The sequence below is a fragment of the Perna viridis genome, chromosome 13 (assembly GCF_037379345.1).
Source record: "Perna viridis isolate PV_CMFRI_1.1 ecotype Kerala chromosome 13, ASM3737934v1, whole genome shotgun sequence".
Classification (NCBI taxonomy): Eukaryota; Metazoa; Mollusca; class Bivalvia; order Mytilida; family Mytilidae; genus Perna; species Perna viridis.
The window spans coordinates 28,611,670-28,636,278 of record NC_142457.1 but is presented as its reverse complement, the minus strand read 5'-3'; the positions used below and the strand labels follow the sequence as shown (position 1 = coordinate 28,636,278).

Genomic DNA, 24,609 nt, shown 5'->3' with positions numbered 1-24,609 from the left:
CAGTGTTACACAGAATTAAGAAGTGGAGTATATTTAATAACATATACATATTACTTTGGATCAATTTTTTTGCCATAGACATTTTTGAAGTTATAAAATATAATTACTTTTTTTAATGATTTTTAAATGGGTAACATATAATAGCAGTTCAAGATAATAATACACATTTTCTTTTTAAATTTGCCTTTGAATTAGAAATAGACAAAATTTATGTACATTTAGATGAAATAATTTATGTTGAATATTGTTAGTTGAAAAATGAATTGCCATATTTTTGTTGCCAAGCACTAGAAAATGTAGTTTTTAAAACACTTGGAGTCTTAGTCTTTTGTTGCCATTTTTGTCTAAAGACATTGTTTTGTTTTCAAGTAGACCAGTCGATCATTCATGTAAACATTCATATAGTCTGTTTGATTTCGAGTTTAAATACATAAAACTGGTGACTTTTTTTCTGTCTACTTAAATTTGTGTCTGGAATATCATTCTAAAGACCTTCCATGTTTAATATGAAGTACATATATTGTTCTGATATCAAAGGAGTAATGAAATTGAATATCACAAAGTGAACATTGATCTCAGATTGATATAGAATTTGAAACAATGAAATAAATTATGTAGGAACTATGGGTTTCTATGTTCAACCGTCAAAAAAATTTGGACTGTGGTAAACTATTAAATTTCTGAAGGCTTAAGCTGTGAATTTAAACAAATATTATACAGTACTTTACATGAAAAGCTTTCAGTTCAAACACAGATGTTGTACGTGTTATTTAAATAAAAGGTGCATATAGTTGATTGAAATGGAAAACATAAAATTGAAGTTTTAAAGATTGATTTTGTAAAAATTAGACAAGAACTGTTGGAGATAAGGCAGGCTGACTTAAACTCTTCAGTTAATAACTAGTAGAAAGGAAGAATGGATTTATTATATTAATGAATGTAATTCATTGTTCCTTATTGTAACTTTGTGCTGAGAAATAGTGTCTCAAATATTGTCCTGTGGTACCCAGAACTGCCATCATGGATACTGCAGATAAAATGAAATTAGATAATTGTATGTCATTTTATACTACTTAACTCAGCTCTTTAAACAAAAAATGATATGTGATTGTTTAATAAAAATTTAAAATGTGAAAGATCATGTATACACTATAACAAGGAATGTGGTTTTTTTTACTTGGATATACTAAAGTGTGAACAAAAATGACATCAACTGCAATCTTACCTCGTATTAACCTACAGAATTTAGGGAGATCACATTCAATGTTTGAGGAGAATAGTAGACACATTGTCTTACAGAATGTCACTGCCAGGTAAGGTCTGAAAAATACTTTCTCTAAAGTTCTGGTGTACTCCCTTAATATATAGATGCTTACTGATCACTACATTGGTGGATTTAGACACTTTGGAAAAAAGGGGTGCTAGCCGGGGTTTCTCAGAAAAAGGGGGGTACTACAACTTTATTTGCCATTTTTGTCAATTTTACACATGAAAGTGACAAATTTTCCAATAAAAATGTACTCTCATCTGGATCCACCACTGCACTGTATGGTCTTACAGTGTCAGGATTTTTCTGCTGTTGTTTTTTGTTGGTCTTCTATGAACTCTCTAAAATGAATATAAATACTCTTACTTAAAAAAAACTTACCTCATGAGAAATCAGTGGCAATAATCATTTAGTTGTGTTTATAAGAATTTTGAAATATATTTTGCCCCTTATAACAGTATTAAACCATTGATTGATATCAGACGTCGATTTCACAAACAAACAAAAATTTTAAGAGTAAAATTAGTTGTTAATTAGCATAGGATTATGATGCCATATCTTAGGACTCTTCTACACTTACACGTCTATTTTGTGAAATCCACCACAGGATCAGTTTGGGAAATCAGCAAAGAAATACATTAGTCAACTGACTCTTTTTGTCATTGTAGATCAACTCCTTCCAACTACCAAAGATCTTCACGGAGTAGTTTAGGTAACTCTTCGAGAATCAACAGACCTCGGACTGCTGCAGCCGTACTATCTAACAATGAGTAAGTATATATACATATGTACTATCATAGTTAACAGTTTTCAATTTTTTTAAAAATTTTTACAAACCTTTCAGGTCTCTAACAACTACCCTTTACAAAGGCATAGGACTTCAATCGGAAAGTCAGTTACAAACACATATATTTGAATTGGTTTTAATAAGATTCCAATAAAATACCCTGTTTTTGTAACTTTTGTCCAAAATTATTAGTACAGTGCTAGCATTACCTACTGCTCTACCCCTGGGTTTACTGTTAGTAGTGGTTGTTTGTTTAAACCAACTTTTGTTGGTGGATACTGCACGCTTTTTGGGATACCTGACTGAGTGCGGTCTTGGGAGGATACCAACTAAGGAGAGGTTTTAGGTATTCTCTTTACAAGAGGAGGTATGAAGTAAATAAACTACATGCATTAAGTACCATTTTGTGTAAGAATCAGGCAATGGGTGGCATATCATTTTTCTCAGTTTCTTTTTTTATTCTCCAAATACATTCAACACATCTAGAAAACAATGAAAGAGCTATTTAAATTTATCCTGAAGCATAGATGTTTTTTGACTGCTTATTTAAAGAAAAAGTGCTGGAAATTTTTCCATAGTGTATTTCAACTATATCTGACCTATTAGTATCTTAAAAAGGGCAAACTTTACAAACACTTTCATGATTGTTTATGGAGGTTATGAGGTATAAAGACTTGAAATATAAAATCTCTATTTTTTGTTCTCCATGTTCCATAGTGGTCCTTATACACATTTTGGCTGATTCTTAGACAGGGAAGTTCTTAATTGTCTTGTTTTCATTTCCAAGAGGTGATTTTTTTAACTGTCTGCCTGTTTGTCTGTTTGCCTGTTAGCATGGCGTTCAGTATCTACATTTAAACTGAAATGTAAACAAAATGTAAATCTTAAATTTATGAAATAACCATATCCAGCTTACAGTCAAAAGTAATCTAAGGAATTGTGTATATTTTGTGCAGACAATTAAATACTGTTAAATACTATGAATAAGTTATTGTAACATTAAACAAATATTATAATAAGATTAAAATTGATTACGTTTTGGTTAGATTTTTTAATGATTAGGTCAGTTGGTCATTCCTAAGGCCGCATTAACAAAAAAATTATTTCCCTTCCCCTTGACCCACAGTACCTTGATCATTGATTAGATGGACACATGACATTGTGTCAAGCTTGAAATATTGTTTGTAGAAATTTAAACTTGTTGGCAGTTAAGGAAAGACAGGTTACTATTTTGGTCAGGCCAAAGCATTCCTGGGTCTGTGGGAAAAGGGCATAGTTTATTTGGGGTCTAGATAATGTAATATAAAAAAAAGAAATTTTGTGTAGTAGAGTATGTTGTAGTATCTCTTAGATACATGTAGATCTTCATTTTGTTATGGTTGCTAGGTGTATGAAGCCATTTTGACATATTTATACTACAAGTGTTTTTCTTTTTTTGTAAGGAGAACTGTATAAAAGAAAGTTAATGTGTTCTTATTGAGAAATCCTGAACACCTAAGTGAAAGTGTTTGTAAGAATCAGGTAAAATAGGAAAAATCAGAAACATGCATGTCAAAACCCCACCGATCAGACAATGTAATATCACTCAAGAATATTTTATCTATTTGAAAAGACCATTATTTGATCTCTACATCACTGGCTTTGCTAAGAAATTTTTCAATAGAATGTTAGAAAAATGAGGTTTTTGACAGAATTATCTGCCCTTGAAATGTTCCTTTTCAGTGCATTACAATGAAATTATAACTCAATTTACCTAAGTTATATGGAAAATATTGTCTTTTTTCCATGATTCTGATGGTGCAAATAGTCAAATTACACTATCAAAATGATGTTTTTTCTTACCATGTTTCACCCATTGCCTGATTCTTACAAGGACCGACACTTAAATATTATATTATAAGTGTATGTTATGGTCTATGATTATTAATTAAGACTAGACATATAAGTTCCTAGCTGACTTTACTGGTCTGAATTGATAGTTGTGATCACACTTAATTAATTTCTAAAGTATACCCCTTACTCTCAGGTTTCCAGTTATTGATCTTTAAATGACATCTGTTTTATGGCTTTTACAAATAATTTATAGTGAAAGAGTGTTGATCTTTTTCCTGTTAAATCCCTTTTCTAAAGAAATATGTTTCTGTTTAAATTTGCCAATGCTTTATAAGTATATTGACATTTATAAGCTTTTTAATTTTTTCATGCATGATTAAGCAAGTGAATATCTTGGGTTGTTTATGGAAGTATTAAAATGCAGATTTGTGTAATTTAATTTTTAAAGTATTGAACTTAAATAGAATACCAATTTCAGAATTTGAAACTCAGATTTATTGATTTTATAATTTTCTAACTTGCTAGTAAATTTGTGTACCTTTTTATTGTCCCAAAGATTTATGAGGGTGCAGAAAAAGTTTTTGTTTCTATTTTTGAAATAGGGTGATAAAAAAGGGAAATGAGAACCCCTTAAAAAAGATGAGGGAGAGATTTTGAATTATGAAATTTAAATTTATTTGACCCCATGCATTTGACCTAATTTGGTTCATGTATGCATACTCATTTCATGTAACAATTCAACACCCTATTGGTTTTCAAGGTCATCATGCTTAATGGTCCATGTCACAGTACAAAATAAGAAAATCACAGAAACTCCATTTTATCATTGTTTTACCATGGGCTGGCTATTTATGTCACATTGTTTTACCCTGAGTGTTACGACATAATGGCAAAAATGGCCTGTGGTAATACAATGATAAAATGGAGATTTTTGATTTATTTTGATTCTAATAGGACTAGTTCCTTCATGTTTATGATTAGACCCAGCCTATATGTTGCATGAAATTTTTGTCATGTGTTCATCACTTTTTTTTACCATGGCTGTGGTCTAAAGAGCTTTGAAGCACATCATATTAGAATTACGAATTTCAGCTTCACATTTTTTATTTAAATGTATACATGTATATCAAATATATCATTTGATGATACAGGAATATATACTTTAAACTTCAATATTTGAAATTCAGAGGAAGTAATTCTATGATTATATCACAAATCTGCATGCTAGCTCACTTAGTATTAGTATATTTTAAATCTGTTGAAAAATCTTCTATGTTACATGAATTGACTTTTTTCTGACACTAACTCAAATTTTTGTTTCTTTTCAGTTGTGACAGAGTTGGACAGCTGGAACATGAACCAACAAGAAGACATAACCTGGAAGCACACATGCCAATGAAAAAAGCCAAACCACCACCATGGCAGAAAAATCTGGATGTTAGTATCATATCATAGTATTGTATGGTCACTGTGACACACACTTAATTATCACCGAGTCAAGTGTTATAGTATAGCCTTATGATATATAGCCTCATAGTATATTGTAAAAGTATCATTTTCATTTACATTTTAGATTAAAATAGTTCTGATAAAGCATGAGAAAATTTATAAATTTATCTACATGTACATGTATATATGACTTCAATAACTATCCTCACACTTCCTGATTACACTAAATACTAAATATTTATTGGTTCAAGTACAATTACAATAATTTGCTTAGACCCATATGTGCATAGTACAATTTACACAAATATGAGTATGCATACAAATGATTGCATACCTTACTGAGACCACAACTATTGAACTATTTTGTGGAATATATTTAATTTATCTAGAAGTGGTATGTACCAATCAATTTTATATACAGTCCCTGAACCAATTTTCACAACTATCTGACTGATTGATGACCAATGATAGAAGTAATCGCTGACAGACTGATGACTGGTGACTGATATGATCATGGTTTTGTAATGTAAAATGACGGATGATTTGTTGACGTAAATTTCATAATTTTCATTTGAAGGAATCCAATATAATGTCATATTGATTTATCCTTTGAATTTTTTAAAATTAATTTCACATTTTTTTTTCATTAAAAAAACTTATATAAAAGAAAAATAATTAAATTCATCTTTGAATTGACAACGTTTAGTTGAAAACTGGAAAGCCAAAACAAAATAATCTGTAAAATATATCACTCAATCTGCAGTCATATAAATGGAAACAATCACTGATTTAATAAATCAGTTTGAGGGATTGGTCACTGATTGGAAACTGATTGGGGATTAATGATGGATCACAATTATTGTTTAATGGATCGGTTCAGGCACTGTAAATTATGATAAACCCCTCCTACAATACAAAATTGGGTCTTCTTTAAGTGATCTTAAAATAATAATTTGATATTTAGGGGTTGATAAGCATGTCATCAGAATTTAAAATGATTTGTGATTAACATACATATAAATACAATTAATATGAAGTATTGGGTTAATTGTAGTACATGTACTCACTTTAGTCCAGTCAATGTAGCAAAATTTTGCCCTTAATCTAAAGAAATTGCAACAGGAGATATTGTTGTAATTAGCTATAGCATTATTACCAAAATAAGCACACAAAAAATATAACTAAATCTAAGGGGCAGAAACCTCAAAATAAGCATTTCAAATTTCTTATGGAAATAACATTGGAAAGGAGAGATAATTTTTTTTCTTTTTTATCAATTTCATGTAAAGTTTGATACATGGATGGAAGTTTTTAACATTACTGACTATCTCTCATTTTATGCCACACATGATATGTAACATTTTGAATTAGGATGGGTATATTTAAATTTTTGGGAAATTTTCAATTACAAAAAATGCTTATTTTCTGGCACTTTGATCATTTTAAATTAAAAAAAAAATATTGTTTATTTTTGCAGGCTATTTATCTATAGTTTTGCCCTTTGAACCACAAAATGTAAAATATTTACTTCACCATTTTCTGTTGCAATTTGTTTAATTTTATTTCAACTGGACCACTTGCTTAAAAACTTATAAGTCTGTCTTGCATGCTGATATTCTTATATTATTTAATATTTTTCAGTGAGAGGGAGTTTCTCCTGTTCATCTCATTGAGCAGCTTTGCCACAAGATGAGATGAGCATGAGAAACACCCGTCAGTTGAAAAAATATTAAATAATCTGTTTATCACTGTGTTGCTAACGTGTAAGGTATTAGTTTTCTTTTATTTTCAGTTTTCTTAACCTAAATATGTGTGTTTTATAAGCACTGAAAGTTTCCTTTCTGGACTACTTTTTGGTAGAGGGTAAGTGAGGATTGTGCACCTATACGATAATTTTCAATCTCGCTCAACTGGCGTGAGGTTGAAAATTATCGTGTAGCAAGATCAAAGGGATTTAAACAAAGTAGCGCTCAATCCTAATATCAATCAAGTTTCATTCAAACAACATACTGATACACGTGAGTAAAAATGATTTACACCGGCAAATGTGCCACACATGAGAATCGTATGGTTTGCATCATATGATAATCATATAAAATCATATGTTTCGGTATTCATATGATAATTGCATGATTATTGTATGATAATCATATGTTTTTCACAAACATATAAATGTTGTATGTTTTCGTTCCAAAATTATCATATGAGAATCATGTGACCATCATATGTTAAATACTTCCTGTGTACTAGATATTCAAGATGAATAGACAAGAGGTCATATACCAGTATCACAATGTTTTTTTAATTAATTCTTTTTGTTATTTTTAAGACCCCAATGGTGCCATTTGTAGTTGGACCTGGTTATATTTTGTCTAAAAGTAAATCAAAGTTTGCCATGACAATAAAAGATGAATTCTTTGATCCCCCTGAAGATGAAAATTTTAGGTAAGTATTATTGAGCAGTTAACATGTACTGATAATATTTATCTCCTGAGCAATTATATTTTTGTTTAATGTTTAATTGATTCAAGGTCATAGGTCAAAGTTCAAGTCCACAGGTTGGGTTGCCGAATCTTTAGCACTTTTAAAGACTCAACATTATTAAATGGATCATGATCAAACTGAAGTCTGCATACTCGTCCACAGTTTCAGAAAACTTATGATCTTGATCAATTTAAGGAGGTAGACCTAGGGTAAGGGACATAACTCTTGTAAATCAGGGATATATTTTTAAATTCACCAAAATGTTTCAAGCTTTCCTTTGAAACAGAATGAAATCAGTCCATGTTACCTTGATGCTTTCATGAGATTGATGTAAAATGGTGAACAGAAAGGTTCCTGTGATTTGTAAGAGTTGTGTCCCTTATCCTAGGTTTACCTCCTTAAGATGTCCATGGGTTCCAAAAATCAATTCTAGACAAGGGGTTCCATACTTCTTACTGACCTTGTTTATTTCTTTACTTCTCTTGTCTAAGTCTTGATTATGTTTATTTACAAGCAGTCAGCAAGGGACAAGGTAAGAACCAATGATGTAAACATGTATTTATATACAATTTTTATATTCTTACAATTGTAAGTGTGCTACTAACAGCTATTGAAAATGTGTCTTAAAGAGGAAAGAGAAGGAGTAGAAATACTGGCATGGACAAAGTAGGGAAATTCAAGGGGAAAAATGCGGAAATACACACAAAAAAACAAACAGATGAAGAACAAATTGTATGATACATTAAAAAAAACAGACGAGAACTCAAAGAAAAAAGATAAAATGAACCCAAGTAAATATGCAAAGAGTGAACAGTTCCTGCTCTGTAAAAATCACTCCTGAGTTTGTTAGATCATGACCTTTGAAAGGATGAGAAGCAGCAACAATACATTTCAGGGTCAATTGTCCTTTTCCATATTTATGTAATGCAAGCCAATTTAGCAAGTTTTTCAAAGGGATGTAACCACTAACACACAACAAACTGGTTGGCTGTATCTTTTGAGAAAGGAAGAACAGTAAACATTTTTTTAAAACTTAAACCATTTACACAATAATAACAGCAGCTACAATAATTCAAATATTTGAATTTGAAGTGTACTGCTGTCCATTGCTCCAATTGGACAGTAAACCAGTCTGTTGGGTTGGAGAGTTACTTCCCTTTGCTCTTAATTAAAAAAAAAATGAATTCTAAGTCAGGAATATGATAACGGTCTATTGCAGTTATACTGACACATTATAAAGCAATAATCAAGATCCAAATATCTTTCTACCATCACACTTTACTGCATGACAACTGGCTTCAAAATTAAATTGCTGCACAACAAAGCTTATTTGATAAAAACTAAGATCAGCTAAAGAGGCTTTGCTTTGTCTGTTATTTGGAATCTCTTAGACCGGAGCACTATTAAGAATGTCTGTCTGTCTGTATCTTTATTTTCTATGTATTTTCATTTGTAAACTAATTTGTTTTGCAATTCTGATGACTTGAATATGAGTAAGTTTGTGTTGACCGATTCCTATTATATGCAAATATGAAATAGACCTTTATATATTTATATATTTATATATGCATACCGTATATTCATTGTAAATTTTACCATCATTTGGCAATATTAAATATATTTAGAAATCACAGCTAGAAATGTATAATTATATGGATCAGTTCTTAGTTTTACCTTTTCGTACTTAGATTAAGCCCTGGGTATTTGATGAGGTTGACTAAAATTCTACCTTACTTATTTAAAAAGTATATATGTATGTATGTAATGTGTTTTTATCTTCTTTGATAAATTTTATTGAAAAAAAAAAACATTAATTGCTATACTTATCATTTTAGGAAAAGACAAGACAACGAAAGGTATGAACATATTTTGTTATTTATGTACTTCTCTTTCTAAGAATCAGGCAAAATGTATATAAGGTGTGGCACATGAAGTAAAAAATGCCGAGATTTTGTTGCATTTTCCAAGTTTTTTTGCCTCATAACATCCAGAATCAACCATCTAAGTGTTTGTAAAGTTTGTCTTTTAAAGATATGAATGATCAAATTTAGTTGAAATTCACTATGGAAAAATGGCAGGAAAATTTTCCCACACTTTTCCCTATATAAGCAGTAAAAAACATCTATGTCACTGATAATTCAAGATTAATTCAAATAGTTTTTCGGTTGTTTTCTAGATATGTTGATTAAATTTGAGGCTAAAAAGATCAAATTGAGAAAATTTGTATGCCTTGTGTTTTTTTTTCACACATCAAAAAAATCATAAAATTTTGTAAACAGTTTAAACTATTTTTATAGTAAAGAATTTCAAAGGAATCAAGTTACTGTGTAATGAAATCCAAACACATCATGTTTACAGACTGTAAAATCTCAATAGTATTATATGTTACAGGGATTCACTGATAGCACAGCTACAACAACAAATATCTGATCTAACATTATATCTGGAGGAGGAGAGACTGAATCATAAACAGTCAAAACAGAGGGTAAGTTGATGTAGCAGGATAGTTGTATAGTCACTTTTTCATTCCACTTTGCATAGCAGGATAGTTGTACAGTCCGTTTTTCATTCCACTTTGCATAACAGAATAGTTGTACAGTCGCTTTTTCATTCCACTTTGCATAGCAGGATAGTTGTACAGTCCGTTTTTCATTCCACTTTGCATAGCAGAATAGTTGTACAGTCACTTTTCCATTCCACTTTGCATAGCAGGATAGTTGTACAGTCCATTTTTCATTCCACTTTGCATAGCAGAATAGTTGTACAGTCACTTTTCCATTCCACTTTGCATAGCAGGATAGTTGTACAGTCCATTTTTCATTCCACTTTGCATAGCAGTATACCGGTAGTTGTACAGTCACTGTCCAATTTTCATTCCACTTTCACCCCATGTGGGTACAGGTATCAAAAGAATAAGCTCACAGCAGTTGTAAGCTTGTCTTAAAAGGCAACTAAATAGTATTCAAAATCCTGGCCAGGGCCTAAGGGCTTTCTGCCCATAGAGCAACTGGGTTGTGTGCTATAGGTGGTGGGATGGGTACCCCTGGCATACCACATCCTGGGATGGTGAGGCCATAATAGGGAAACCCTGATCACAAACCATAGTGGTGCACAGTGTTGGGAAAACTGCCATGTTCCTCGCACATTAAAATATCTTTCTACCATCACACTTTACTGCATGATAACTGGCTCCAAAATTAAACTGCTGCACAACAAAAGGACCCTGCTGTGGTTTTTGACAGGAGTAGGAGTCTCAGCTTTTACTTGCCCAACCATACCCACCTCTCCCAATTTCCAGTGACATTTGAAACTCCTTGACCCTATTATCCTTGTATCCCATCCTGTTTTTCATCATTTCATGTTCATTTTATCATCCATTTCACGTTCATCACCTGGATATAGCCAAAATACTGCTGCTTGGGTATTAAAGACCAATCAATCAATCAGTCATTCCACTTTCCCAGTTTAGCTCTCATCACTCATATTAATGACTCATTTGACTTTATATCTGTTGTTGAAAGCTCATAGCTTGATCACTTACTGATAAAATTGTACAACTCAAGATGATACCAAATTTTCACCCTACCGGTGCACCTGGTCCATGCTCCCAGTTTTTAGTGGAGTTCGAGTTGCTCATTTACTTTAATTACTTTGTATGTATTATTTTAGTTACTGTATGTTCTTTGTTGTGTTTGTCTGTTTTCCATGTCTGGTCTTTGTCCCTGGAATACATTCTTTTGATTTCCACTAGAATCTTGGTTCCCTTGGTTACTCTTTCTATTGCATAATGGTTCAATTGCTCGTTTCAAAGATAGTTTTGTATTTCATTTAAGGCAGAGACAATTCATTATAGTAAATCTTATCAAACATAAAGGGGTATGGGCATTAGGCTATCAATAATATCAACTTTGTTGTAATAACATAAACGTTTTTCATTATGTAGTAAAATATATAAATATTAGGAAAAAAAATGTTTTTTTGGCATTAGTTCATTGTAATGTCATAATGGTACCACAATTATATGACATTTAACAAAAACTGCTGAGAATTCTAAATATTGTTGTTTTTTTTTCGGACATATTTACACCCAGAAAAGTTCTGTGTCCACACCAAGAAATAACTTGATACCTTCACATATGATAAACTATGTAATGGTGAATGCATTCTCTTGTTGAATATAAAATAGGAGATCTGATTGTTTCTTGGGTGTGGACACAATTTCCTTGCCAAAAATATGATTGAAAGTTACCAAAAAGTACTAATGTGAAAGAATATCTGAATTTTAGTCAACTTCAAGCAATTCTTTTGCCCTTTTTAATGCAAGAATTATCTTTATGTTTTTTTTTCATTTTTTACGAATGAAAGTCTTCTAAATCACAATTGAATTGTTCAACACTTAAGTAGCACTCTAGCTAAGAATCATGCAAAATGTGATATATTGTTGGAAAGCCTACATATTTTTATTTTTGATATTTTGTTTAAAATGCTTTAGTAAACAGAAATTAACTTAAGGTTTTTCATGTAACCTGTGCTCATAGGAGATAAAAATTATATAGAATGCACTGTAGATTTCAAAATTAAGGGAGATAACTCTGTAAATGACACTCAAATACAATAGAAACTATTGGATTTTCAATGTTGATTATCTCCTAAGAGCAGGCAGATTTGAATGATTAATTACACATTTCATAATATACACCCTTAAAACAACTTAATTACAAAAATAAAAATATGTAGCCTTTTTTGGGGTGTGTTACATTTTTTCAGATTTTGCATGATTCTTACAAAGACAGCTCTTTAATGATTAATTTTAAGTTAAGAGCCTGCAACATACATATTAAACATTTCAATAAGGAAAATACAAGTCCAGGTAGACATTTAATTAATCTGTCTTAATTAAATCATTGCTTTCTTCAATAGGCAGAGGAGTTTTTAAGAGATCAAGTAGACGAACTTCAAAGAAGGCACCGAGATCAAATGAGGTAATTGTTTCAAATTATGTTTATGATGGTGCTAGATAAGATCAGTTAAATTAAATTACTTTACTATCAAAATAGCTGTAATAAAAAATCATACATAACTGTGTCATGCAAATGAATGCCATTTGTATAGATTTTAGATTAGGGTGGCATAAGCAAGATTATTTAGCTAATATTGGGGCCCATACTATACATTCAATATTTTTGTATTATTGAAAATATCAAACATTTAAGTAAGGAGATGAATTTATGCATCAACTGCCAGATTATGCGAGGTTTGCCTCCTTTTTATGAACCTTGGCCTAATGTGTTTCTTGATAGAAACAAATCTTTAGATAAATTGTAGCTTGATTCTGTACAATGAGTATACTAAGTAGGGATTGAAACTATGTGGTACTTTCAGCAGTTATGTAATGGAGATTAAACATCACATTATCCTGTAGTGAACAGATTCTGATAAACCTTTTGTTAAGTAAAATTAACTATGTCAAAATGGGTACATTGGCTTTGGTCAGTTTTCTGAGCTTGTTATTCAGTGAAAGTTTGGCTTACAAATTTTTATTTTAGAAATATTACTTATCATACCAAAAATATTGACGTATCATCAAATTGACGTCACAAATTAATGTTTCTAAGCCATTGTCAATTATTAGTCCCCTACCATCGACTTTCACTGAAGAGGACTTCAGGTGTACACTCTATCCTTCTGTTAGTTTTCCACATTTTCCTCATGCCTGCAGTTATTCACTTGATATTTGGCATATTTCTTAACCATGGCAAGTTACAGATCAAGTTCGATAATTGTTCTTGATTTTTTGTTTAGTTATGGCCCTTGTACTTAAAAAATTCTTGCAAAAACTCAGTTTTCCACACTCATTGTTTTAAGTATTTTGAAATTTGTAATACTGCAAACTTTGATAGTTGGATAAATTTAGGGGTCATGTTGGACAGGCAAGTCTGACTTCTGGGTTGGTAAATACTATTGGAAACCTTTGGTCCACCATCAGTGGTTATTGAATACAAACATACAAAATTTAAGGCTCAGGTGCAAATGTCAAAGAGAATTAATACGTCAGAAGGCTACTATTGATTTTTCTAGGGAATTAGAAGAGGACAATGAAGAAGAGATGGATAAGTTAAGGAATCAACTAGAAGCTGAGAAAACACAACTACAAACAGCCAAAGATAAGGAAATAGGTAAGTCAAAAGGAGATAGGCAGGTCAAAAGGAAATAGGCAAGTCAAAAGGAGATAGGCAAGTCAAAAGGAAATAGGCAAGTCAAAAGGAGATAGGCAGGTCAAAAGGAGATAGGTAAGTCAAAAGGAGATAGGCAGGTCAAAAGGAGATAGGCAAGTCAAAAGGAGATAGGCAAGTCAAAAGGAGATAGGCAAGTCAAAAGGAGATAGGCAGGTCAAAAGGAAATAGGCAAGTCAAAAGGAAATAGGCAAGTCAAAAGAAGATAGGCAGGTCAAAAGGAGATAGGTAAGTCAAAAGGAGATAGGCAGGTCAAAAGGAAATAGGTAAGTCAAAAGGAGATAGGCAAGTCAAAAGGAAATAGGCAAGTCAAAAGAAGATAGGCAGGTCAAAAGGAGATAGGTAAGTCAAAAGGAGATAGGCAGGTCAAAAGGAAATAGGCAAGTCAAAAGGAGATAGGCAAGTCAAAAGGAGATAGGCAAGTCAAAAGGAGATAGGCAGGTCAAAAGGAAATAGGCAAGTCAAAAGGAGATAGGCAAGTCAAAAGGAGATAGGCAAGTCAAAAGGAACTTTGATTTTGTTTATTCTATTGATATGTATTAACCATGATAACGGAATATTCATTATTTTCCCAAACATTGGAAAAAAGACAAAAATCGTAGTCGTGGAAGTAGACGATTGCACAAGTGTAGGCAATACTGTTTTGTCTATTAATACGTCAAAATGGATACCATTTTTTATTTTATTTATTTATTTATTTATTTAATAAAAATTTGGACATTATTGACTATGTAAAAATGTATTAAGCTTTCCCAGAAGAAAGTCTCTCATATTGTCCTCACCAAATGAGACTTTGCCCATAGCAACATGGTGGTGCACCATAAACAAAGAATGAGCTCGATCCATCATAGGCATAACCTAACATCATATTACAATGATGGACTACTGATTGCTACTGTAACACATGATTACTGTTTTGTTCTCGTGTTACATGTATCATTCCTAAAGAAATCATGACTTGTTGAAAGAGCATTGTAAAAAGAGTGGATACAAATATTTGTTTTTAGAATATGATAACACAAATGACCAGAGCTACATCATGAAAGAAGTATGGACATTTTAATCCTAAGAGGATGTCCATGTAAAAATCAGGCAATGGGTGGCAAAAAAAAAATTTCAAAACTTTTTCACCCATTTCATATCACAAATGCACATTTTCTTAAAATTGAAAGGATGTTTTTTTATAAACAAAAGTGGTTAAAGAGAAAAAAATTACATAGAAAGCATAGTAATTCATTGAAAAAAGGAGATAACTCTTTATTTTTGTCCAAATGTGGTTTATATGTTAGGAACTGTAAAATTGTTTTCCGAGCATAATTCATTGTCCCTCTAAAAAATCTTTTTCAATATTTGACATACATATGATATAAACATTACTTCAGAACAAAGAATTAACCTGTGCCAACCATATCATAGAATCTGCCTGATTTTTACATGGACAGCCTCAAATTTGTATAAAGCATTCAGTAATTTTGACTATTTACATTTGTAGAGAAAATGAGAAAGGAAATTGAGTTTTTACAAGGTTCCTTTGCCTCATACAAGACAACAGTTCATCTAGATCAGGATGAAAAATGGAAGAAGCGAGAGCATGACATGAATATTTTGATGGAGGAACAAAAACAGGCAGCCATACATGAACTCAGTAAGTCACAGTAATATTTAAGAAATTAGTAACGGGAGTTAGGGTGTTGTACTCCTTTACACCTGGGCTGGGTCTCAAAATTTGATTTTTTTTTTAGTAAGGTATGAAATACATATTTAAAGATGAACCAATGTATATGAGTACAACACCATACCAAACATGAATCATTTCTATTATAATATGACAAAAAAATACTATTTTGGCATCTGAATAGTCCTTTTTCATATTTACAGAATACAACCCATTTTAGAAATTTTTTCAAAGGGATCTTTGAATTTTAACTATTTTCACTTTGGTAAGTACCTAAATGATTTGAAATAAGTTATTTAAATGTATTCAAGTACTTACCTCAGCCCCGATAAGTCAAATATTTAAATTTGAAATGTATTGTGGTTCATTGGTCCAAAGGCACAGTAAACCAGTCTGTCAGGTTGGAGAGTTTTAAAAAAAAAAAAAAAAAAAACATAGCCCAAAGTCGGTAATATGAAAAAATGCAAATTGTGTAATTAAGACAGAGTCCATTAATAAAACCAGGCAGTGGGTGGCAAGTGACCAATTTTGTTTTCAAAAAAATTTCACCCATTTCATATCACAAGTGTATCCAAAGTTGAAAGTTAGTTTTTGATTAACATTAACAATTAAAGAGGAAAAGTTTATATAGAAAGCATTGAAATTCATTGAAGAAAGGAAGATAACCCTTTAATTAGAGAAAAATTTAGTTTTGTAAGGAAACTTTAAAATCATGTACTAAGTCATCCATTATTGATTTAGAAAAAAACTTGATATATATAGTATTTGCCATACATATGATATAAAAAATTACATTGGAACAAAAAATTCAGTGGAATAAAATTTACCCTGTGCCACCCATATCATAGGATCTGCTTGACTTTTATGTTAGCAGCTTCTTAGATGGTTTTGTTTTTAGGGACCAAATTTATACAAGAGAAGAATTCTGAAAGAATAAATACACAGAAGGAGCATCAGAAAAATATAGATAACCTACGTAAGGAGCACAAGAAGGAATTAGATGTAAGTTACTATAACAATTGTTTGTGTATATTTGACTATATACACCATTACAATCAAGGAAAAAAGACAAGATTTTCCATATCATGCTGGACCATTGAGTTACAATTTCATTGACATGCACTGAAAATGAACATTTCAAGGACAGATAAGTCCGTCAAAAACTTCATTTTTCTAACATTCTATTGAAAATTTCTGCACAAAGCCAGTGCTGCAGAGTTCAAATAATGGTATTTTCAAATAGAGAAAGTATCCTTGAGTGATATTACATTGTCAGGTCAGTGGGGTTTTTACATGCAAGTTTCTGATTTTTTTCCATTTTGCCTGATTCTTACAAAGATTTAATATATAAAAAATAACATTACTTCTCTTTGATTTACATGAAGAATGACCTAAGAACCAAAATAAATAGCTTGAAATTTGCTTAATACATATTAATTTTTGAATGCTACTATTCTTGATTAACAGAATCTAGTACGAAGATTTTCCAATGTTGCCGCTGATCTAGAAAGATTGAAAAGAACGACAGCTGAGCTTAAGGTATTATATTACACTTAATACAAAAATCTAAAATTTCTATTGTATAAGTATTATTTATTATTTTGGTCTATTCTATCCACCCCCTAATGAATGCTTGGTAGTTCCAATATATCACCATAATCACTACCATATATCTTCCCAATATATCACCCTCTTCACGATTTATCTCCTTCTTGACTTGAAATGCCTTTCCTTGTCGGTATGCGCATCCTTTTCATTTTCAGTTCAGATGACAATGAATAGTTCATTTTAGTTATTTTGCTATTGTTGATTTTTGTAAATGTTAAACTACATGTAAAGGGGAAGGTTTGGTTATGGCCAGTTTTGGCCTCAGAATTTGAAATCATTCAAAATAAAGATTTTTATCATTTTTGTACACATAAGTGTTTACACCCGCTAGTTCAATGAGATTTAGGCCAAAACAGAAATACATCTCATCACTGTAGCACCAACAAAATTGCCTAAATTGTGAAAAATCCATAAAATCTCAGTATTTCAGCATATTTTTGACTGTTTTTGTGAAAAAACAAATGTGACCGCATGTGTGTTCATCCTTGATCTTTATATATACCGTATTTTCTGGATTATAAGTTGATGTGGAGTATAAGTCGAATTGCCTAATTTTGACAAAATTAGCGGGAAATTAGTTTGTTGAATAGGTCATAATTACGAGCAGTAATTAATAAACAATATTACCTGTATATTTGGTTGCATTAGCCATTTAGATAACACCTTAACTGATTATAATTTGAGCCATTTGCAAATGTGTTATGACATACTGTAAATGGGTATATATTTGCATATTAAAGGACCGATAACTGCGGAACACTCGATAATGTCTTTCCAGTTTTGAGTTTTGTTAATGTATCTTTTAGAGTTTGTTTATATATTTTAACGGTTTCAAAGTTTTTATTAACATCATGGTATTCATTCATAAAGAATAGTGGTACTGATCAATAATCTACGAGTTTCAATTGCCGGATTGATTGTTTGAGTGACTGCTTTCGTTGATTGCAGTTTACCCACAATTTTGAATGAAAGCAATCAAAAGTGAATTAAACAATTCTAATGAAATGCATTGTAGATTAACATTTTTTCTTGAAAAATCCTTGTACAAGTTGAAGTGGATGATAAGTCGAGGCTGACACTTTGCTGAAAATAAGTATCGACTTATAGTCCAGAAAATACGGTATTGTGTAGTACTGTGAGATACAACATATATGTCAATATTTCGGATAAACACGGATGCGCCTACTTCCATTTTAGGCAAAAACCATCGAAAAATATGTGCTAAAATGCAACAAAATTGAAGATTTTACTATGTTGATTTTGACCGCTATTAGGTCAAACACATTCATGATATCACCAAAATCAGCTGAGATTTATTTAATACAACCATTATCTTTTCAAATGAACTAACTAGTATAGACCAAAACAAGTCTTTCAAAAGCATTGAAAACTGGGGCCAAAGTAGGGCCTTACTGAACGTGCCCCTTTCATTCCAGTTAGACATTCACTTTATCTGAGGTATTGCAACAATTATACTTGAGTTTCTTAAAAGTTATGCACATGTGCATAAAAGTATGATGTATTAAAAAGGGTATTCAGTATAATACTACACGTATTGCCTGCAACAGTGGGTGAACACCAAGTAACACACTCAGAAAATATATTACCCTGACTTCCGGTACATCTCAGATGACATATCTACCTCTAGTGTAAGTAAGTAAAGTTTTGAATTAATATGAAATGAAAAAGTTTATAATTTTTGTCTGAAAATAAATGATATATTTACACACCTCTAAATCTCCTCATGAGTATATTTGTTATACTCTTTTACAGAAACAGGAAAATACAGGCTTCAGGAGGTAGACCTAGGGTAAGGGACATAACTCTTGCAAATCATAGGAATGTTTGTATTCAGCATATTATATCAATCTCATTGAAGCATCAAATTACTAGGATTGATTTCTTTTTGTTTCAAATGAAAGCTTGATAGGCTTTGATGAAATTGAATTTGATACAAAAATATCACTGACTTCAAGAGTTATGTCCCTTATTCTAGGTCGACATCCTTAAGTTAATGTTGGTATTAAATACAAATCAAATTTTACTGTTTGAACAATCTAGTTCATGATCAGTTATATAAATGAATGTTACAGGAAGTAAAGGCAGAATTAGAAGAAATCAGGAACAGTTATAATGAGACATGTAAACTACTGGCAACTACAACCAGAGATCTGGCTGATACAGTAAGATTTTATATGATGCAGGAACTAATGACTGTAAAATGACCAGTAGTAGCTTTAAATACCCTAGAGGGTACACGGTTTCTTTGGCTGATTTCTCCCACAGTTTTTGAGCTGCGGTATTTATATATTGTAGGATGTTTACATACATTAAGCAGGACCGTAGGATTTTGAATTTTATAAAATATTCCAAATATTGTCAGTAGTTGTACTTAATTAGCATTTTTAATGTTCCATAGGTGTACTTAGCTTGTTATAGTGATATTATTTAATTTCATATATTTCTATATGACTGCAAACAATTTTTTTGGTCATATGATGATTTCACCCTCTTGTTGTTATTGTTCGTGGTGGCAATGTTGTCATTTAAAACTTGAGAAAGACTTATCTTTGGCATATTTTCCCTAGGGACATGGCAGAGGGCCCTATAGTGTTTGGTGGTTTTTGCCCAACCCCATTTGGAAGTAAGAGGCTAAAAGGGGAAAAATTAGGTGTTATCATTAGAATTGATAGGAAAATCTTATTGTTGATCCGATTTTTATGATTCTGAATCATCCGTTTTGAAGTTTTGTTTGGAAAATATTTTTCAGGGTAGGTTTATCTCTTACTGTTTGATAGTAAATACTGTCATAGTGGTACAATTTTTTTAATTGGATTCCCTATGAAAATCCCTGACTGCATTTTTAATCAGATTTCAGATATCTCTTACCCTTTTCGAGTTAAAAGGGGTCAAAGGAGGCACACCCCAAAAAATCAACTAATCCTATTTTTGGTCTTATTTTGATAATTTTAATTAAATTTCAAGTACTTTGTTGTATTGCATGTATTGTGTCCATACCAGTTGTTGTATCCATAATGAACTGTAAGTTCTTATGCTTAATTGCGTCAAAAACTAATATAGTGTCCACACTTGCCCCAATTGTTCAGGGTTTGACTACTGCAATCTTATCACGTTGTGTTCCATGAAGCTCTTCATTGATATTTGTATGTTGTATTATGTGTGTAGGATATAATTTTTTCAACTCCCAGGCATGAACAGAGCTTTTAAAATGGTCCTACTACAAGAATTCTTTTTATGAAAAGCATACTTCTGTGTGTAGTATTGGGGCATTACTTCGTTTTGTTTATTTGTTTAATGAGGTTCTTCGTTATTACTTAAATAAAAACAAAAACATACTTCTATAAATTAATAGTTTCCAAGTTTTAAAGTGTTTAACTTTCATTTTTCTGTTTATTTTGCTTCATTTCTGTTTAAGTATGTTTCAATTTTCAAGAGCTTTTTTTCAGTATGCTTCAATTTTCAGTTTTCTTTTTTGTTTTTCAGAAAGTTAAGTTAATGTCATTTGAAGAGCAATTTGAAGAAAAGGTTCAGCAGGTAGATGATAAATATAAAGATCAAATAAACAGTTTAATGACTAAGAATGTAGAGTTACGAAGGTTGTATGTAAAGAAATGTGGCGAACTTTATGATGAAAAGGTGTCAGCTGATATACAGAGAGAAGTTCGTGTTTCTTCTGCCAAGGAGGTTATGCATGTAAGTTCAGAGCATAGTGCATTTTGTACTTAATTGAATTTCATCTGCTTTTTCAGCAAAGTACTTTTAAGACAAAATTGAAAAAAGAAAAACTATAGTAGCCAGTTTACATGAAAGAGCAGAATAGATATTGCTCCCAAGTAATAAGAAAACTGCTTTGGAAATAAATTTACATGTATTTATTTTTATTCATTGAAACAAAACAATACTGAAAACATATTGAAATTTACTTCGGCTGATTGTAATGATGCCATAATATTCTCTTGTTAAGTATAAAATTTTAAGAGGGTCTCAAGGAGTAAATTTGATGTCCTTGTTTGATTTTTTTCAGAGCATGTTGAAATCAAAACACAAAGCAGACGTCAGTCTGACACCTGGTGAAATTTACACACCAGAAGAAAAATCCAATAAGACTTTAAAATACCGAAGGTCTAGTGCTCCTATTACTGATAAAGAGGCAGAAATTGTACATCAGGTCTCAGGAAAATTTGAAAATCCAAATGACGATAAGGACGATTTTATCATTGCTGATCCTGTTATTCCAGACACACGAGAAGAGATAGAGGAAATGAGGAAAGAATTACTAGGGGAGATAACTCAGGGTGAAGCTAATGAGGAGAGCATGGAAGATCTACTGTAGCATTCAGTCCACTTTAAGTCAATTACTTTGGTTCATTACAATTCCTGGTGTACTAGTTTCTATGGTTTCCATTACTATTCCTGGTGTACTAGTTTCTATGGTTTCCATTACTATTCCTGGTGTACTAGTTTATATGGTTTCCATTACTATTCCTGGTGTACCAGTTTCTATGGTTTCCATTATTTTTCCTGGTGTACCAATTTTCATGGTTTCCATAACTACTCCTGGTGTATCAATTTTCATGGTTTCCATAACTACTACTGGTGTATCAATTTTCATGGTTTCCATAACTACTCCTGGTGTACCAATTTTCATTTTTTTCATTACTGTTCCTGATGTACCAATTTTCAAGGCTGTGACAAACAATAACAAAGTTAGACAGAATTACACAGATTTTATATCTTAAATATCACTTTAGTGTCATGTTGGCAGAAGCCAAATCCAACAGTTGACATACCGTTATCTCTTAATTTTTCTATTTCACCGCAGTTTACATTGTTTTAATAGAAGTAGATGAAAAAAATGGACATTTGGGTTTCTGTTGTTAAAGTTTGAGTTCTTATGAATAATTGTGATATGTTGAAACACTGATTATAATTTTAATTTCCATTAAACCTGGTCGAAATAGTTTGGATTCATGGATAACATCAAGTATGTCGACATGTTTTTTCCCTTATTTTGTTAACTCCACAAATTTTTGCACTCAATTAACAACTTTTTTTCCTACAACAATGAAAATTGATACCCACAGCAACCTAAAGCCTGATTTCTAATTAAAAACAGTAAATTGATGAAGGCATTCAGTGTATATGAGTAGACCACATGAAGTTCATTGAATATACTGTACTGACATGATACTAATTCCATTACTTAATATAGTTTACCACTAGTATATGTTATGGTGGGGAAATGTGTACAGTCAACTAACAAAGTATTGTTATGGTTCCCTCTAGTGGAAATATTGTATTCAGGGTGTTAACCTATTGAATGTAAAATATAGGTCAGTTTCTTAAAGAATCTTAGAAGCATTTTAAATTATGCAAGTGAGAAAATTGTCATTTAATGAAATATCATTATCAGGATAATCATCCGATTCTAATGTTGAATACTGTTTCTTAAATTATTTTTTTTCAAAATGCATTTTAGTCTATTTTACAAATTAATTCTTTTTCCTGGACTATTTGGTCTAAAATTTTCAAATTAAAAAAATAATCCAGTATTATAAAATTAGAAAGACAATTACAGAATTTTAGAAATGTCAATTACATTTATATTTTAGTTAAACAAATTCATCATGAATAAAGTCTTTCAAACCCTACATTTTGTTGCTAAAACTATCTGTGTAATTTTTTCCTCAGCCAAATTACAGAGCATTATGGGTATTTTCTTGTTAAGTTCATAGAGATTTTATTTCAAAATAATGTCAATGTAATTGTGTTTCATTGTCTGTGTTCTGTTTAAATGTACCTCGTTTTCTTGTTTATATAAAGGTGCTTTGTCTTTTTTTGCTTACTGTTCTTCAGTCATTTTTTAAGTCAGATTTATGAAAACTCTGAAAAAAAAATGTATCTTAAGCCCATTATCATAAATATTGTCTTCAGACAGCAAGGATAATTGAATTGTTACACATGAATGGAATGATAAAGTTTATGATATACTGTGAAATTACTGTTGTTCATGTTGTACCAATTTTCATGGTTTCTGTAGGTAGGCCAAACCACAAAATTCAGTCCCCAAAAAAATGCAGAATCCCATTGATGTGTGTGCTGGAATCCTCAAAACCACAAATTGTGTTTCTTCCCTTATCCACGAATTGGTATCCACGAACTAAAGCACATGTTCTTTCACAGTACATGTATTATAAACTGGTACTTGAAAGTTAAAATTGTGAAAAAAATACAAATTTTATAAAATTTATAAGAAATCCATTTTACAGTTGTGCTATATAGTGTGTATTGTTTCAAGTGTCATAGAATTTCAATAAATCCCTAAGGGATGAAAAATATTTTGTAATTTCAGGAAGAGAATGTAAAGGAGTTTCTTTTGAAATTAAGTTTTATACTTAAGTAACAGTCTGAAATAGTCAATGTATTTTACATTTCATGCCAAATCTAAAATTTAACTTTACAAACTTGATATATCTATAAAGCTATTACTCTTTTTTGATGAGGTTAGAATAGATATTTGATTCTAGTGAGTTATTTAAAAAAATATGCTTATTGTCTTGACAATACTTTTCTATTTACAAAGATTGTACCTAAATTATCAAGCCATTCTGCAGAACTCTTTCTTTTTTTTAACTAACTAGCCACCTAAGATTAGTCCTTTAGTATCTCATTTCTCATAGCATTACATTTTTGTTTACATTTTGAATGTTTAGATTTTATTTTATTTATGAAATTTTGATTGGTCATATGGCTTTTCCATAGTTTTTTATGTACATGTATTTACAAGTCAGTTAATTGCTAGTGATAAGTACTTGACTAGAACTGTGATAAAGCTTTTAGAAATATTTTATTTATTTTTATGATCTTATGTCAATTAAAAATTTATTGTAACTGTTTTATTTCTCTTTGTATTTGCCACTGAAATTTTGTTTTCTTTTAAGTTTGCAAGTCCTATGTACAAAAATGAAAACACTGATGCAACTATAGTGTAAGCATATAACTGAAATAGGAAACCTGATCCACCATTGCTTTCTACCAAATACTGTAATAATAAAAAATACAGCATACAACTAGCACACAGGTACATTAGAATGATGTCAGAAAACCAGAGAATACTGGTTTTACTTTACAGACACATATACTAGGAAGCAGTGTTCTCCCCATAATTTTTTAACAGCACAGCTCTTATGGCCTTCCTCCAAAATTATAGCACAATGCCCACAGTGCATTCTAAATAAAATTAATTACCAAT

General features: G+C 31.2%; 1 protein-coding gene across 5 annotated transcripts in view; it reads left to right on the top strand.

Annotated features, from left to right (window-relative positions):
- LOC148600226 (uncharacterized) overlaps positions 1–24,248 on the top strand; it is a 39,295-nt gene extending 15,047 nt beyond the window's left edge. For 2 of the 5 annotated variants that reach the window (XM_088557202.1, XM_088557207.1), the window contains 14 exons: positions 1,936–2,037; positions 5,216–5,324; positions 7,666–7,781; positions 8,335–8,352; positions 9,656–9,676; positions 10,212–10,305; positions 12,741–12,802; positions 13,899–13,996; positions 15,546–15,698; positions 16,627–16,730; positions 17,196–17,267; positions 19,430–19,519; positions 20,841–21,050; positions 21,382–24,248. In XM_088557202.1, coding sequence (XP_088413328.1) covers positions 1,936–2,037; positions 5,216–5,324; positions 7,666–7,781; positions 8,335–8,352; positions 9,656–9,676; positions 10,212–10,305; positions 12,741–12,802; positions 13,899–13,996; positions 15,546–15,698; positions 16,627–16,730; positions 17,196–17,267; positions 19,430–19,519; positions 20,841–21,050; positions 21,382–21,690 — 1,558 coding nt within the window. In that variant the 3' untranslated portion in view covers positions 21,691–24,248. Of the gene's footprint in view, positions 1–538; positions 1,314–1,935; positions 2,038–5,215; positions 5,325–7,665; positions 7,782–8,334; positions 8,353–9,655; positions 9,677–10,211; positions 10,306–12,740; positions 12,803–13,898; positions 13,997–15,545; positions 15,699–16,626; positions 16,731–17,195; positions 17,268–19,429; positions 19,520–20,840; positions 21,051–21,381 lie in introns of those variants that run through there. The other 3 variants (XM_088557205.1, XM_088557204.1, XM_088557206.1) reach the window with 3 other exon arrangements.
- The last annotated feature ends 361 nt before the right edge of the window (positions 24,249–24,609 follow it).